Source organism: Manacus candei, unplaced genomic scaffold (genome assembly GCF_025592945.1).
Source record: "Manacus candei isolate 608988 ecotype Guabito, Panama unplaced genomic scaffold, ASM2559294v1 h1tg000073l, whole genome shotgun sequence".
Taxonomy (NCBI): domain Eukaryota; kingdom Metazoa; phylum Chordata; class Aves; order Passeriformes; family Pipridae; genus Manacus; species Manacus candei.
In genome coordinates, this window is record NW_026138121.1 from 3,407,555 (window position 1) to 3,424,545 (window position 16,991).

Sequence of the window (16,991 nt, forward strand, 5' to 3'; positions counted from 1 at the left end):
GACATACCTGAATTTCCTTATTTGCTATTTGAAGTCTGAGTCAGCACCATCACTGCCCTTTTTTAACAGCTGAAATGCAAATACTCAGTCTGGTAAACAAAAGTTAAATTCTTTTTGGCAGTCTGGGTGCTAAATCAGCATATTTTGTAATTCATGTGCCACATAGATCCATTATGTTTATAACAGCACACAATAAGTGCCAATTAGCAGCTGAGAGTGGATAATATTTAGCTTTCAAGGTAACTGTTTGCTTATTTACAAGGAGTAGTTACAAGGTGGGATTTAAAATAATATGGAGGTCACTTTAAATTTTGTTCTTCCAACTGTATAAACTGAACTGTCCAACAAAGAGGTTGGTGTTGATTTTCAGCTCTGTGTTTTCATGAGAGTGGGGATGACAATATGATGTTGTTTTACTGCAGATCCTCCTTGTTGTTTTAACTCTTCTGTGCCAGTATGATGCTGATTGTGCTTTTGGTAGCGATGGTGGAATAGCAGAAAGCTTTTTACAGTTATTAAGGCACAGTTATTTTGCAACTTTTGTTTCCTGTTCAGCAGTTTTCTCCCCGTTTCTGAGGCTAAAAATGCTCTGGAGTAGCAGTGGGTGACAGTATTAGAAGAGTGTCCAATTGTTCAGAGTCTTACATAGAACTGGAAACTAAAGTTTGGATGCAGAACCCCAAACTAAGGGAAAGTTGTGTAAGTCTTGGAGCTACACAGAACCCAAAACCACCCCAGACTTGTGTCTTCTCCCTTGGCCTCTCTTTTCAGCTATAACCAATAAAAATAAAGTTCATCAGAGGGTAACAATCTTACATAGCAAAATAGGCTGTGGATTAAGGTGAATATAATCATACTTAGGATTGTAATTGTTGTCTGTGTGAACACACAGCACCAGTTGAGAGGACAGAAGTTAGGACAGTGATTTATCAGCAATAACACATTTTGAGAGGAGAATACATGGGTTCAGGTAATTTTCATTCAGTGTAGTGCTGTATTTGCAGATATAGAATAAGTTTTGTGGGTGTTATAAAAGAAAGCTTCAGTATTGTGAGTGATTTGTTGGATTCTCACACTCAGGGCTCACAGAGCTCCCAAAATAAAGTGGTGCAGATGTGACCAACTCCAGTGCTCATGTGTGAGCCTCCTGGCAAAGTCTCCTGGTCAGCAGCTGGGCTAACCTAAATATCCTAAAATGCTCAGTAACAGTCCTAAAATACAATCTGCAACCTACAATTCTTGCTGTGGGGTTTTATTGTTGATGTAACCCCGTCATCCACATTCAGTGGTTCCTTACTAGGATGATTTTGCTGAGATCTCTTATCTCAGGCAAACTGGGACAGCTGTTCAGTGTGACAAGAAAATACCAGAGAAGCTGAGACTTTGATCATTGGAGTGTAAAATATGTTTATTTAGTGATATAGAATGATTTTTAAATGGGGTAGATTGTCCTAGAAGTCGTTTCTTCTTATGTTAAAAGAAAGCAAATCGTGAGGAACTGCTCAGTTTCCAACAAGGTGTGTGATAGGAGATGAGGGAATGGCTTTAAGCTGAAGTAGGGTAGATTTAGATTAGATTTTTTAGGAAGAAATTCTTCCCTGTGAGGGTGGGGAGGCCCTGGCACAGGTTGCCCAGAGAAGCTGTGGCTGCCCCATCCCTGGAAATGTCCAAGGCCAGGTTGGATGGTTCTTGGAGCAACCTGGGCTGGTGGAAGGTGTCCCTGCCCATGGCAGGGGGTGGCACTGGGTGACCTTTAAGGTCCCTTCCAACCCAAACCATTCTGGGATTCTTTGTTCTCCATTGTCTTCTGCCCAAACAAAACACGATTTCTTTAAACAGGGAGTGAATTTGCAGAATTTGGGTATAAAACCTGTGGAAAGTTCAGTTGGCAGAAGGTGTTTGGTGTGGTTGTTGGTTTTCCAGAGGCAAAACGAAGCACTGGGATCTCAGCTCTTAGTTTGACAAACAATTACCAATATCAGTGAAATATTCAGACACTCCTGTGCTGTTCTACTGCAGATTGTTGTAGGTGAGGGTGAAAAGGGAAAGGGAGCTTCGCCTACAGAGGAGAAGGAAAACTGTGGCCAGAACACCCTGGGATGTCCATAGAGGGGCCACATCCATGTGACAACTCGGTGGGAAGTGTTTAGAGTAGATTTGCTTTGAATAATTATATGGGCAAGAAAGATTTCCCCTTTGGACTGAGTGGTGTCTCCTCCTTTAATGGTTTAACAGAGATTGAGTGGCTGGAGGCTCTCCAGGTGTCACTTGTCTGTGCTCTGGGGGTTTGATCCAGAGCAGCCCCACTGTAGCTCTGGGATGATTTGGACCAAAATGTGGATTTTCCACAGTGGACAGGTTGCCAGTTCTTCTGATGAAATTTCAGGTCTTCCATATTTGGTGGGTTTTTGTTCTTCTGAAGTCCCAGGCACTGGAGTAAAGGCATTTTTGAGGGTATTAACCTTTCTGAGAAAAGCAAGCAGGCAGTTCACATGCAGAAAACATTTTGAAAACGTGCTTGAATAAAGTGATCTTAATGGAACAGAAAATACACAAATTCTGTTTTAAAAATTGAAATTTTATATGTCTTTTTTTTCTGGTCCCCACTATTAAATTTTAACAGTGATTTTTTTGTTACTTCTTGATAAATGTTTCTGCTTGTGTTCAGTTCACTTAATTTTTTTTTTTCCTTCTTTCCTTTCTCCCCAGACTGTACAGTTTGTTCAGGGAATTTTTGTTGAAAAATATGACCCAACAATAGAAGATTCATACAGAAAGGTAAAATGCCATCATTTTTGTTTCTTTCAAGTCTCACAGAGCTTTCTTTTTAATAATGCAACAAAAGCTTGTCAGGATGAGAAGGGTCTTTTCCGAGGAAAAAAGTCATGTGTGCTTGGAATAGCAGAAGGAAAGGGATGCATGGGAAAGGATCAGCCTTGGAAATGGTTTCATGCAGGTAGTTTCCTTTGGCTTTCCAGAGTATTTTACTGGCTTAGGGCCTCTGAATGCAATCAGACAAATTGTGGCAGCTCCTGGAAAGCTGAATTATCAGGGCACGATGATGCCATGAATTGGGCTGTTTCCTCACTTAGTTAAACAGGAAGATTAAATCTCCATTACTCCATAAAACAAGAGCTTTCATGTTGTGTCTCTGATGACTGGGGGCAGTTTGAGGCTGCAGCTTCTCCCCTGTTTGCTGTTTATTCCTCAGAGGTTACTACACCTGCCCTGTGTGTGCTCTGTAGATGTTGTTACACAGGATATATCCCTCTAATATATCAGGTTGGATTGCTGGAGCACAGCACTTGCCTTGTGTTCTCTTTCAGGAATGGCTGTTTTGCCACTTAACTCAAACATGTCCTGCTTGCTTTGAAGGATGTGGAATTCTTTGGGGCTGTTCAGGATGCAGGGTTGGGATTGCTGAGCAGGAGTCCTTGTCAGGATCCCTGAGCTGTGGTTCTCTACTTAATTCCATCCACAGAGCTGCTTTCTTCACTGCACTGATGTCAAGTGACCCATTGTTTTAGGGATTAGCATAAATGTCACCATCATTAAAGGCACCAAAACATAAAACAAAAAACGTTTTTGCCCCGTGACAATCAAGTGTAAATTGTGGGATCAGTTCTGCTGTTAAATTTACTTGACTCTCCTGGAAAATTACCCTTGTTGGATCTGAGAAACTTCTCAGTGAGTGGAAGATTTGCAAAGCCTGACTGTGAGGGGCCTGAAATATTTTGCTTTTTCTTTTCTTCCTTCCCTCCCTTCTCCCCCAGCAGCAAAGAAAAATTCAAGTTTTAACGTCCCTTGATTTGGGAGAGTGGATTAAGTTGGGATATTTACAATCTCACTTAAGTTGAGATGTTTACAGTGAGCTGCTCATTTAAGCCTTTATAATGAAGGGAGTCCTGGAGCATGTGAGCTGACCCAAATGCCTGGCTTGGGGCATAATTAATCCTCTAAAAGCAGTGCTGCTCAGCCCTAGGGAAGTGCAGGTGCCTGGCTTGCTTAGGGAGGTCTTTGTGACAGGGTTAAAAATGAAGCTGAGATTCCTCCTGCCTGTCCCATTTCAGATATTTTAGTTCTAAGTGTTTGTCTCTTCCCTTTTTTTTCCCCAGCAAGTGGAAGTAGACTGTCAACAGTGTATGCTTGAGATCCTCGACACAGCAGGGACAGTAAGTCTTGTTTCTTTTTCTGATGGCTGTGGAGTTTCTTTGTTAAGAACGATAATCCTGCCCAAGCAAAACCAACAAATCAGCTGCAGTGATTTAAATGGAAGGATTTTGTTAAATAACCCCCACCCAGGGTGTTGAATGAGCCCCTCCAGTGGTGGTGCCCCAGTGCTGGGACACAAAGGTTGGTGCCTCCTGTGCCACTCACCTTTTCTCTGCCATCCACTGTCGTCTGGTTTTCAACACTCTGGCACAATTTGAATTCTAAACATTAATTTTTCGAGTGGCCAGAAGCCACAGACACAGACTGAAGCCAATCCCAGGCACAGGAATTGCCTCCCACATGTCACATCAGCCTGGTGGCACCTCCCTGGCACTGCCTGGTGCTGCTTTGGGAGGCCCACGTTGTCCCTCCAGAGCTGGGGTGAGTCCCTTTGCTGTGCCAGTGTCACCTGCAGCCCTGCAAAGCCCTGGCACTGAGCAAACAAACCCTGTGGTGGTCGAGTGAACATCACAGGAGGGGAGGTCCTGCTCCCTAAAAGTTGGATTTATTTAGAAAGCTTTGAGAACAACCAAGAGCAGGGGCAGAAATCGTCATCACTGGTGACATTCCTGTCACAGGCTGGGACAAAGGCAGCTCTGAGCTGGGACACACTGTCCAGCCTGCTCTGGCATTTCACTGATTGAACCTCTGAGCCACTGTCCTGCTAGAGATGTTTGGAATTAAACTGTGCATGTTCAGAGGTGACCAGGCAGTGCCTTCCACGCAGCAAATCCTGAGTGTGTGGCACTGTTTCCTTGTATGAGAGGAAAAAATTTGAATTTCCACTCCCTGCCTGTTGTCTGGGGAATTGGTTTGATGGCAGACTGGTGCTTAACACCTTATCAGCAAATAAATGCAAGATCACTGCAAAATATATCACCCAAATCTAAATACTTTGTGGTTGGGACGTACAACAGTCCATCTGCAGAGATGTTTATTGCTAATCTTTGTATAGAAGAAAGCCTTTTGTCTATTAGGGGGGAAAAAAAAACACACAAAGGGAAAGAGATGTGTTAATGCTTTTATTAAATTTCCATGCTTCAGTGGATTTCTGAGAGGGGAAAATATGTAAATCCACGTTGTGTGACACCATATTCTCTCCTCCAGTATAATAGAAGTATTCCTTTGTAACTGCTCATCAGCTGCATTCACTGGCTAATTACTTTAAAAAAAAAATATTTGATTACAGGAGCAATTTACAGCCATGAGGGATCTCTACATGAAGAATGGGCAAGGGTTTGCACTAGTATATTCTATAACAGCACAGTCCACGTTTAACGACCTACAGGACCTGCGGGAACAGATTTTACGGGTTAAGGACACTGAAGATGTAAGTGGAATATTTTTGTTTTGCTTCTGCAAATGGTTAAGAAGTGTTTGTGATAAACATACAGGATTTGGAGAGCGAAGTTTCTTTCAAAGAATGTTCTTGGTTTGTGTTGAATTAAGTTTCCCTCAGCGTTGTTATTTCAGTGTTGTTGTTTGAGGCCCCACACCTGCTAAGGGGCATCATGAAACCAGATTTTCCCATGTCCTGGAAGTCTGACAGCCTTTGGAATTGGTGGGTGTTGATTGAAAACAACATTATGTCTTTTTTTCTCCTTTTAACTCCTTTCCAGTATTTGCATTTTCTTTCTTCTCTGTGCTTTAGCAAAGTTAAGGAAAAATAACAGTTGAGCTCTCTGCTGCTGATGTTGTTGTTGGTAAATCTGCAGCTGTGGAGACTTAACCTCGCTCTTCCCAAATGTATGAAGGGGAAACTGAAGTCCAAAGCTGCCACATTTCCCAGAGGTCAGCTGGGAATTCCCTGGAGCAGGGCAGTGCTGTTCCCTGTGCCCTCAGGGGCACGTCAGGAGCCAAGCTGATGAACTGCAAATAGAAAGGAGTGGTCAACTTAGTGACCAGGCTGTGCTGTGTCCTTTCAGTGTCATTAGGATTAATAGCCTTTTTTTGGAAATCACTGAGTGTTCCTTGGGTTTCATGTCTCCCTGTGAGGGGCTGGGGAGCTGAGCTGAGAGCCTGACCCTGAAGTAGCCCTGGGTCTTGTGGCCTGAAGTAGAGATTCCCTTGGAATTGTTAAGGTTGGAAATGACCTCTGAGATCATCAAGTCCAGTCAACCCAGCAGCACCACCACGTTCACCACCCTCCCTGCAGCTGTGCAGCCTCCTGGTGTGTGGGCTCTACATTTATGGGACTTTAGGTTGTTGTATGAAAATGTGCTTGGCCCTTTCTGTAGGAAAGGAGGATGTTCACGGCTCTGTGACTCCTGTGACACGTGTGTGTGAGCTGGGATGGTCCAGCTCTGCCCTGCAGCTGTGCCTGTCCCTGGCAATGCCACTGGGAGCACCCTCACAGCCCGAGGCTTTTCAGCTCTCAACAGTTTTCTTCAAAGGAGGTCACAGAGTTGCATGAATTAAATAATTAAGACTCTTATGAGAGTCTTAGACAGTGATGCAAGGTTGTAATTTTAGTTGCTTAAAGCCCTTTTTAAAATAAGGAAAAATTCCATGTGGATGGTTTGCATTCAGTGCTGTTGGACAGAAGAAAACCATGCACCATATTTCCAATTCAGGCCCCAACTCCTGGAACTCCTTGGTGGGCCCTGAGTTCCTAAAGGTGGGATGCAGGTGAGGTTCCAGGTGGCTTTTGCCATGGAGGCTGTGTGGGAACCCTCTCTCTGTGTAGGCATCCTCCAGAAGAAGCTGGGAATGCCTTCAGGTGTTTGCCCTGAGGACTGGGAAAAAGGTTGCCCGTGTTTTTCCACTGACAGCTCCAAAGTGTCCCCTGCCTTTGCTGTGGATCCCTCTGGGGTGGTTTGGGCTGGGCTGGGCTCCCACAACTCTTGCCCACAGGGCCAGGACACCTATTTAGGCCAAATCCTGGCTAAGCCACGTGTGTTGTAGTCAGATCTCCATCCAGGAAAAGGCAGTTGGAGCCACCCAGGGCGACCTCCCAGGGCAGCTGCTTCCCTGGGATCCTCCTCGTCCCCCAGCCTGGTTACCTGGCTTTGCAGGGCTTTGCTTCCCTCCTTGGTTTAACAAGCTGAACTACTATTTATGCCAAACTGCTTTTCATTTAGGCAGGGATTATTCTGGGGTAAATCCCTGGTAACAGGAGTCCTGGATTGGCCTCGCTCTCTGGAGGGAATTTGTCCCCTGAGCTGGGCAGGTTCATCCCATAATGGGCACTGTGGCTTTCCTTTTTACTTCAGTGATTTAATTCTTAAAATGCATGTATTTCTTTTGTGATAGGGAGATTTTACTCACTGAATCCAAGCTTGAGAACCTTTTGAATGTTTAAGCCACATTCTGCTGAGTTACTACCTACACTCCTTCCTGTAGGTAGTTTCAGAATGTGTCTTTTTAAAGTCCCAGTGCATAAACCATTAAATTATCTATGTCTGGCAAAGTTTAAATTCCAGTCTTCTATGTGAAATACTAAATGATCAGAAGGTAGATGTCCATCAAAGTCCATTTTTGGCTCTGTGATAAACAATTAATACCTTTTGAAATAACCTTATACAGAGTTTCATGTCTTTCAAATCTATACTGCTTACCCATCACCTTTTACCCTATTATTTCACACCTTCATATACTTTTATTTTTTTTGCTGAACAAACACATTTTCACGTTTTGGTATGAGAAAATTTCTCATAACCATCTAGAAAACAGTAAGGAAGGGGATTAAGCTGATATTAGATGTAAATATCCCGTAGATCTCTGATTTGAAATGAGCTTTTTTTAATTTTTTTTCATCTGTACTGTGACTCCAAGTTCCTGATGTTGTATGTAAAGCTCTAGTTCTCCAAAATAAAAATATGATCATTTTCTAATGGGTTTTAAACACAAAAATGAATCCTGAACGTGGTTGTGTCGGGAAGAGACTACAAATACTAACATTGAAGCCGATTAAAAACACACACAGTGTGTTGCAAATTACCAAAGGAAGCGGATAATGATTTATTTTCCAGCTGGAAAGTGCTCATTTTCTGTTCAAAGAATGAAATGTCTGAGGAAATGGAGCGGGTGCACACCCTGATCAGCAGTTCTTTAGGGGTTTTTTTTCTGCTCCTACCCCGGGTAAGGGAAACAGGATGCTGCTGCTGCTGCTGCTGCTGCTGAGGGCACGTCCTGCTGTGGTCTTCCCTTCAAACCCACCTCAGCTGGGGCTGTCTCATCCCCTGAGGTCTGTGGGGTGCAGGATGTGTAAAAAGCAAATTCAGCATTCCACTGGAACCTGCAGTGCTCAGGTGCACAAAGGCCTGAACTCTGGGGGGCTGCCCCTGAGGTGGGGCTGGAGCTGGGACCCCCTGGAGGGACAGGCAGTGAGTGGGATCACGCTTGGCATCGTGGGGGTGTGGAAATGGCACCTGAGAGGAGGTGGGTTCAGTTGTCATCGAGAGATTTTGGGGTGTTTTGAGTATTTTTCGTTTGCTTGTTTGAGGTCTTAGAGAATCCCAGACTGGGTTGGGTTGGGAGGGATGTTAAAGCTCATCCAGTTCCACCTCCTGCCGTGGGCAGGGACCCCTTCCACTAGCCCAGGTTGTTCCAAACCCTGTCCAACCTGGCCTTGAACAGTTTCTTTTCTACCTATTTGTGACATGTTGGAGGGCTGCAGCTGTGGGAGAGGCTGTCTGAAAACAGAGAAAGCCTTCTGAAGTGATCTATCAGGACATTCTCTCTCTGAGAAGTCGTAGTGCTGGTTTTAACTGAGCTTTTTGCCTGATTTCTTTCTGCTGAGAGAGTTTTAACTCAACATCTAAGCATGACTGAGGAGAGCAAGTCCAGAAAAGAGCCCCCAGCTTTTCTGTTGCCCCTTGTGCCATTTATGAGGGGGGTGCTGGGCAAGATGTGTCAGGAGTTGTCAGGCTGGGGCTGTGCCAGGGCAGGGTCAGGTTGGATCTCAGGAAAAGGTTCTTCCCCAGAGGGTGGTTGGGCACTGACCAGGCTCCCCAGGGCAGTGGGCACAGCCCCAAGGCTGCCAGAGCTCCAGGAGGGTTTGGACAACGCTCTCAGGGACAGGGTGGGATTTTGGGGTGTCCTGTGCAGGGCCAGGAGCTGGACTGGATGATCCCTGTGTGTCCCTTCCAGCTCAGGATATTTTATGGTTCTGTTATTCCTTTCCCTGCTGCCTGATGCCAACAGGTGGGTAATGAGCATTTACTGCAGCCAAGGTCCTTTTCCTACAGTATTAAATGTCTGGGTTTCTACAGGATGTGTCACCAGGAATATGGTTTCCCCAAGGCACTTTTTTCCTCATGAAGGAGCAAGAAGGTGACTCACCCAGACACTTTAGAAAGCCAGTGGCTTAAGGAGAGGGGCAGATGCCATTTCATCATTGTCTTGAACAAATCATTTGCCTGCATTTGCATGATGAGTCCTTTGAACTTCTATCAAGTGTTTGTTTTGATACTGCGTGAGATTACTTTTGGGAAGTGATGTGCTTTCAGGAACTGAGCTGGTGGGTGGTCACTAGCTGGGCATTTCAATTATTCAAAGCTAATAAATATCAAGCAGTGTTTGTGCCTTTTGTAGTGAACATCCTCTGTGTGTGTGTGCAAAACATGTCAGTGGGATGAGATTGCATTGGGATGGGAAAGGCAGGTGGGCTTGTGCTCAGGGCTGTGGGAATACTTGACTCCTTTTTATTCCACATCCAGGGCAGTGATTTTTAAAGGTGTTTCCATTTATTATTGTGTGGCTTGACAAGACAGGTCAAAGGGGCTGAAACACAGAATATATGCCTGAAAACACGTGCTGTGTGTGCTGTGCAGACAGAAGTTGTCTGCTGCTGGCAGCAGCTCATCCTGCTGTCACAGGGAAGCCCTGAGATGAATTTCAGGAGTGAATTAAGTTTTGCACCAGAATGGTGTCGCAGAAAATAAAACCTCACTGGCTTAAAATTCTGCTGAAACATTATCATTCGGGTTTACATGTGTTTAATTTAGTGCCCCAGGGTGTCTGTGCTGTGCACTTTGTTCGACCCTTTCCCAGCAGGCACCTGAATTCCAACCTGGTCCATCAACTCTGCAGAGCTCCTGATTGTCAATGTTTTTCATACTTGATGCTGTATTTTTCCTGCTTTGTTTCCTCAGTCTGTGAGCCAGTTGTGCAGCCCACACTGTACACAAACTTGATGTCTCTCTCCTTTCTTCCTTGTTCCTCTGCAGGTTCCCATGATTCTGGTTGGCAATAAATGTGACCTGGAGGAAGAGCGAGTCGTTGGCAAAGAGCAGGGCCAGAACTTAGCAAGACAGTGGTGTAACTGTGCCTTTCTAGAATCATCTGCAAAGTCTAAAATCAACGTAAATGAGGTAACTATCAGCTGCTCCCCTGCCTTTCCGACTCGAATGTGACATCAAACCAGCACATATCTCTCCTAATTGGGAAGATTCAGGGTGATTCTGAATTCTCAGCCTGAGAAAGGTTTGCCATGCAGTGTATTTAGCTGCTTTCTGTTTGTTTTAAGGAGATCTGCTCCTTTTAGTCTGTAGAGGGTGGGTGACTTTCCAGGTAAGAGTTTTCTTACTGGGAATAGCAGAGGGTCCTGAACAAGCCTGGTGAGCTGGATGACTCTCAGCTCAGATAAACTTTATCTGCAAACTGTATTTCTTCAAGATAACTGCTGCTATTCTGGACGTGGGTTATGCCCCATTGTGTTGCTTGTCCCGTTGTGTAGTGCTGGCTGGTTTTGAAGTATTTGCATTTCACATTCCTGCTCGAGGAGTCTCCCCATCTCTCTAAGCCACCAACTCACTAAGACTGTGCCCAAACACAGATCCAAGCAGCTCCCCAACTTGAAATGAGCTGAAATGAGCTTGGCTCTTGCCCTGGAGTGCCTTCTCCTGCCTCCTGGGGCCGCGGGGTTGTGCTGAGGGAGCTCTGCTCCGCGCCGGGCCCCAGGTTTTTATTCGGCGCCGCGAATTATCTGCCTGTGACAGAGGCCAGGTTTGCAGGCACAAAAGCTAAGGTGACCCCGTGCAGCGAGGCTGGTTTGGTGCCAGCAGATAACTGGGAGCGTTTAGGAGGCTGGGAGATAAGCAGGAGCAGCAGGATCTTGGCCTGAGCCCAGGGCTGGGTTGGCAGCCGGAGGGACATGCCCGCACTGCATCGAGCTGGTTCAGAGGGAAGGGAGCTCCAGGCTGCAGGAATTGCAGCTTCTGTGGCTGGGATTAGCCTGGCTGGAGAGCATTGATCCAGCCCAGGAAACAGGGCTGAGCCACACTGCTGCCAGGAGGGCTTTATTCCTGGGTGTGTGTGGCTGAGCTGTAGTAAAACTGTGGCTGTTAATGAAGGACCGAGCGGCTCTGCCCTCAAACACCCCCCAGAGCTGGGTTATTTGTGTTTCTGCAGCTGGTGGTGTAACACTGACCTCTCAGCAGCCAAAGGTGCCTCAGCCCAGGGTGGGAAAGGGGGTTCTGTGGTGGGCAGAGCCCTGAGCTGTCCCAGCTTTACATCCCCCCATCCCTGACGGGTGAATCCCGGGTCTCCCCGTTTCCCCGCAGCCTCCGGGGAGATCAGATCACAGAGAGGAAAACAACTGTCTGGAAGATTAGTTTCTGGTTTCATTGTGATCTTCATTTTTCTGGGTTCCTGCCAGTTTAGGTTGTCTGGTTGTGAAAAGTGTAAAAGCTGAGGAAATCAAAAGAGGAGAAACACTGTGAATGAAGCAGCTCGGTGCTCTGGTTGTTTGTCCTGCTGGCCTGTGGGCTGAGGGAGTGTTGGCATTACTTTGGCTTTTGTTTTTGCTTTCTTGCTACTTTTGGACTTTCTAACCCTTGTTAAAATCTGGGTGAAGGGTGCTAAATTTCTATGTGCATTTGCTGAATGTGAATCAAACCTTTCATCCAAATAATAAAGCTTTTAATCCAGAGAGTGAGTCTTGGTAGCAGCACATCAAGTGTCCTTCTGGTGACCTCTGAGATGTTCTTGCCATCTGAACCACACTGACTTTTTTAGGGATGGTGGCATTTCTGAAACCTTGTTGCAGACTCCTGTACTCACAGTCAGTACTGGCACTTAGATAATCTAATTTATTACAAAGGAAAATCCTAAAATTTCCAGTTGTTACATTATGCTATAAACTGTCTCTTTGTCTTCTGAATTTCCTTGGAATCAACAAGAATTTGTGAGCTTTCAGCCACTCCAGGAAGGGAAAAAAGTAAACAAGGACAAGGGTGGAGCCTTCTGAAGGTTGAAATATTTCTCCTCAGTGCTGTGACCCAGCTCCAAGCTTTTTTGCAAAGCTCATTTCGCTATAAATGGGTTGAGTATTGCTGGGAAAACAACTCACAGCAAGAGCCTTCACAAGAAACTCGTCTCTGCAGCTGAAAGAGGGCCCTGTAATCGTCCCCTTCTGGAAATGTCGGAGTTCAGGGCAGATGTTTGGAGGGAGAAAGCCAAGGAAAAGGGCTGCCTGCCCTTTCCCTGCAGTGGGAATACACTGCTGCTGGTGGAGCAGTGCTCTGCAGACACTCCCCAGCCCGAGGATGCCAGGGAGAAGATGATCCTTAAGGATATTATGCCAGTCTTAAAAACCCTTTTGTTACTCCCCGTTTTTTTCCCACTTTTCCAAAGTAGGGAAGTCATTTCCATTTCATTGCCAGCCTCTTCTGAAGCCTTTGGTCATGATAAACTGAGTTTACAGCTCCCTTATGTTCTGCACACTGGTGTGAGCTCTGTGTCTCTTGTTCCATAAGCAGCTGCTTGAGAAACATGGCTTAGTAAATTCAGACACTTTAATTGAATTTATGCAACTGCAGCCACCAGGAAAGAGTGGCAGCTCCTCAGCCTGCCTCAGTTGTGACACTTGGTGTTTTATCAGTTGGGTTTTTCAGCTTGTGTTTTTCATTTTCAGATCTTTTATGACCTGGTCAGACAAATAAATAGAAAAACACCAGTGGAAAAGAAGAAGCCTAAAAAGAAATCATGTCTGCTGCTTTAGACTCCCACCATGCAGCAGCTCTGAGCCAGGTAAGAGGGGTCTGAATTCTACCTGTGGCTCAGGTGATTGGTGAGCTGCTCCTAACAGAAAGGACTCTCTCCCCTTCCCTCTGCTCCTCTTCCTTCTGTCTGCTCCCAGATAGGGAATTAAAAAGTCACTTTTGCTGACTGACCTGACCTGCTTCTCTCCCTTTCCCTTTTTGCTTGGGTTGATGAGTGTGACAGAGCAGGAGCTTCCTTTTGACTCCTGCAGGTTCTCCCTCTGGGTTGTGACAGGGAGCTCTGAGCCCCCATGGCTCAGTTTTGCTTCCTTTTCATCCTCTTGATGGCATTTGGTAGCATCTGTGTAACTTCTGTTGCTGTCTCAGTCCCGGGTGCTCTGGGGACAATTAAAATTGGGTTGGGTGGGACGTGGCTTTCAGTGGCACAGAAATAAAAAGCTGCCCACCAAAAAAAGGAAAACAACAAAAAACCCAAACACACACACACAAAAAAAAAAACCCACCCAAAAAAACACCCCAAGGTTGGACAGAGCTAAAAATAATCTTCCTGTGTATCTTGGCAGGGAACTCTGTGTGCTTACAGCTGTTCTGTCGTGCTCCTGAAAGGAAACAGCAGCTCTGTAGCTCCAGGTTTTGGACAGAAATATCCCTGTTTGGAGGCAGAGCAGGGAGCTGGGTAATGGCCCATCTCTGCCACGTGTCTGTGTCACCATGGGCTGCACAGGCTGTCACCTCAGGAGGGTTTCTGTGACCCAGCAGAACCTCTGTGCTCTGTCCTGTAGTTGATCAGAAGGCACAGTGAGCTGGCAAAGCAGCTCAGCTGCCCTTGTCCTACAGCATTTAAGACAAAGCTGTGGTCTTAGAAGGATTTCAGGGATGAATTCCTCTGAAGTCCATGCTGTAGGTGGTCATTTGGGCAGCCTGGGTGTGACTGAGCAGCAGAGGTGGAGCTGTGCAGGTAACCTGGCTGCTGATGGGCTTCCCTGGGGGATGAGGCTCTTACCTGAGCTCTGGGCTCCAGAAAACAACAGCTTAGGGCTTGGGGGGAACAGTGGCTTTAGGAACAGAAATGGAAGAGTCTTAAGTGGCTTTTCCTGCTGCTCAGGTGATCATCTGAATTGAGCTGGTGTGGTGTCAGGTTCCCCAGCCCAGGATGGGACCTGCTCAGAGCTGGACTGGCACAGCTCTGCCTGGGATCCTGCACACAAAGCCCAGCCCAGCAGCAGATGGGGACTGGAATACTGGGAACTGCTGAGGGAGTTCCTGCATTCAGTCAGTTATCCCAGAATGGTTTGGGTTGGAAGGGACCTTAAACCTCCTTCCACCCCCTGCCATGGGCAGGGACACCTTCCACCAGCCCAGGTTGCTCCAAGCCCTGTCCAACCTGGCCTTGGACACTTCCAGGGATGGGGCAGCCACAGCTTCTCTGGGCAGCCTGTGCCAGGGCCTGCCCACCCTCTCAGGGAAGAACTACTTCCTCACATCCAACCTAAATGTCCCCTCTTCCAGTTTGAACCCATTCTTCTTCATCCTGTCCCCGTATAAACAGTCCCTTTTCCTCTTTTTTAGAAGCCCTTTTGGGCACTGGAAGGGGCTCTGAGATCTCCTGGAGCCTTCTCTTCTCCAGGCTGAACACCCCCAGCCCTCCCAGTCACTGATGCCCCTTCACTGTCTCCTGCCCATGCCCCCAAATCCGCTCTGGATGGTCAAAATCCCACAGTGTCTCCCTCACTCTTCCCAAATCTCTTCCCAATTCCCTGCCTGTTGTTTGCAGCTGGATTAGTGCTCGGGTCTTTGGACTCATTAGGCTTTTAGAGCACCTCAGAAATACAAAAACTGAGATCCCTCCCCCCCTAAATTGTCCATCCATGGGTGAATTCCAGCCCCCTTTGCCTGTCTCTGCCTCACAGGGTGGGTGCTGGAGGGGCACTGGTGTTATCACAGCAGTGACACAGGACTGGCAGTTGGTTGTCACTGCTTTGTGGCCCTGATAAAACAAGAATATCTTTCTTAGAATTATGCTTTCCAAAGCCTCTTCGCTGTCTGTACCCAGGAACAAACCCCAATTCTGGGAAAGACAAGCTCTTCTGCTGAAGTTCTGTGTTTTACCAGCCTGGGCACGGGAAACTTTGAGGCCTTTGGGGTCATTCATCTCATCAGTAAAACAAAAAATATCCCTCCACCATCTTTTATTTTTTTTATTTTTTTTACTTTCTCCAGAGGGAGAACTGTTGTCTAAATGGGAACAAACCCCAGTTCTGGGAAAAACAAGCTCTTCTGCTGAAGTTCTGTGTGTTTTACCAGCCTGGGCACGGGAAACTTTCAGGCCTTTGGGGTCATTCATCTCATCAGGAAAATAAAAAAATATCCCTCCACCATCTTTATTTTTTTTTTTAATTTAATTTTATTATACTTTATTTTATTTTATTTTTTACTTTCTCCAGATTGCAGGAATGAAGAACTGTTGCCTAAAAATGGAAAGTGCCAGCATTCCCGACTTCAAAAACCTTATGGAAATTAATGACATATCGGAAGAAGCTTCTCCTGTTTTGGTTTTTTTTTTTTATATACTACGAGAAGAATTTAGATCTTAAAAAAATGGTTTGCACACACAGTCCCTGGAAAAAAAAGAAAACAAACAAACAAAAAAAAAAAAAGGCAATTGCTCTGTGTATATCTCTTGGAAATTTAAGCCAATATTCCTCCTCCTTTGCAATAGCAATTAACAGATGTGAAAATAAATATAATTGACTCTAGTGTATGATTATCCCAAGGAGCATGGATGCATTTCAAATGTTAGAGATTGCTACTATAATTAAAATTTCATATTGACCATTTTATCATCATTTCTCCCCATCAAGCACTAAAAATGTTCCACTGTTATATTTTATATCTATAACTATAGATATATATTATGTGAAATCTCCCTTTGAACTCACCACAGCAAATAACTTTTTGAGTCATTGACTTCATTTTATATTTAAAAGTTACGGAATATCATTATTTTCATTCTGCCATTATATTCTAATTAAAAATGTTTGTGCATAATGCTTTGGAAAAAATGGGTCTTTTATAGGAAAAAAAAACACCTGGGATAACTGATTTCTATGGCTTTAAAAGCAAAAATATATAATATACTAAACCAACTCTAATATTGCTTCTTGTGTTTTCCTGTCACAGATTAAATTACAGCTTTTATGAATGATTAAATTTTAGTACATTTTCATTTTTTTTGTTTCTGTGTTTTTGTTACGGTTTCCAGACTTTTGGGTTGTTTGTTTTGTTTTTTTTTTTTTTTTAATCCATGTTTTGTGAGTTCCTCTCCCATCCTGGCAGATTTTGTCACGACAGACCCCAACTCTGTGATGTCTCCCTGGGTTGGACGTGTACCAAAAGTACAGCAGGCAACTTCAAATTGATTTGGTGCGTTCTTCTGGTTGTTTAAAGATTGTATTTCTGCTGGAGACATTTCCTCTGTACACTTATTTTTTACTATGTACAAATTTCGTGCTGTACCAAGGCCTGACTGACAATGATTTTGGTTTCACCCCTTGTTTGGGGACAGTCCCTGTTTTGGCTGCTGGTCCCTGATCAGCTAAAAGGGTTTTTTTAATTTCATTTTGGGTTTGTTTCTTGTGTATTTTTATTTTTTTTTTAAATACCTGTTGGTTTCATAAAGCTTCAAAGAGCAGGATACGAAGAGAGCCGTGGGTGCTCCATCCTCCTGTCTGTGTGCAAGTCAAAGAGCCTCCCGTGGGACCCAAATCTCTGGAATTCCAACTCTCTGGAATTCCCACAGGGCTGGGGGACTTGCTCCTGCTTCGCTTCTGAGTA

At 45.1% G+C, this 16,991-nt stretch overlaps 1 protein-coding gene across 2 annotated transcripts in view; it reads left to right on the top strand.

Annotated features, from left to right (window-relative positions):
* The window catches only part of RAP1A (RAP1A, member of RAS oncogene family), a 38,170-nt gene extending 21,787 nt beyond the window's left edge, over positions 1–16,383 (top strand). For both annotated transcript variants that reach the window (XM_051808681.1, XM_051808682.1), the window contains exons 4-9: positions 2,710–2,778; positions 4,116–4,172; positions 5,402–5,542; positions 10,383–10,526; positions 13,070–13,185; positions 15,602–16,383. In XM_051808681.1, the coding sequence (XP_051664641.1) occupies positions 2,710–2,778; positions 4,116–4,172; positions 5,402–5,542; positions 10,383–10,526; positions 13,070–13,156 (498 nt within the window). In that variant the 3' untranslated portion in view covers positions 13,157–13,185; positions 15,602–16,383. The remainder of the gene's footprint in view (positions 1–2,709; positions 2,779–4,115; positions 4,173–5,401; positions 5,543–10,382; positions 10,527–13,069; positions 13,186–15,601) is intronic.
* Positions 16,384–16,991: the final 608 nt, after the last annotated feature.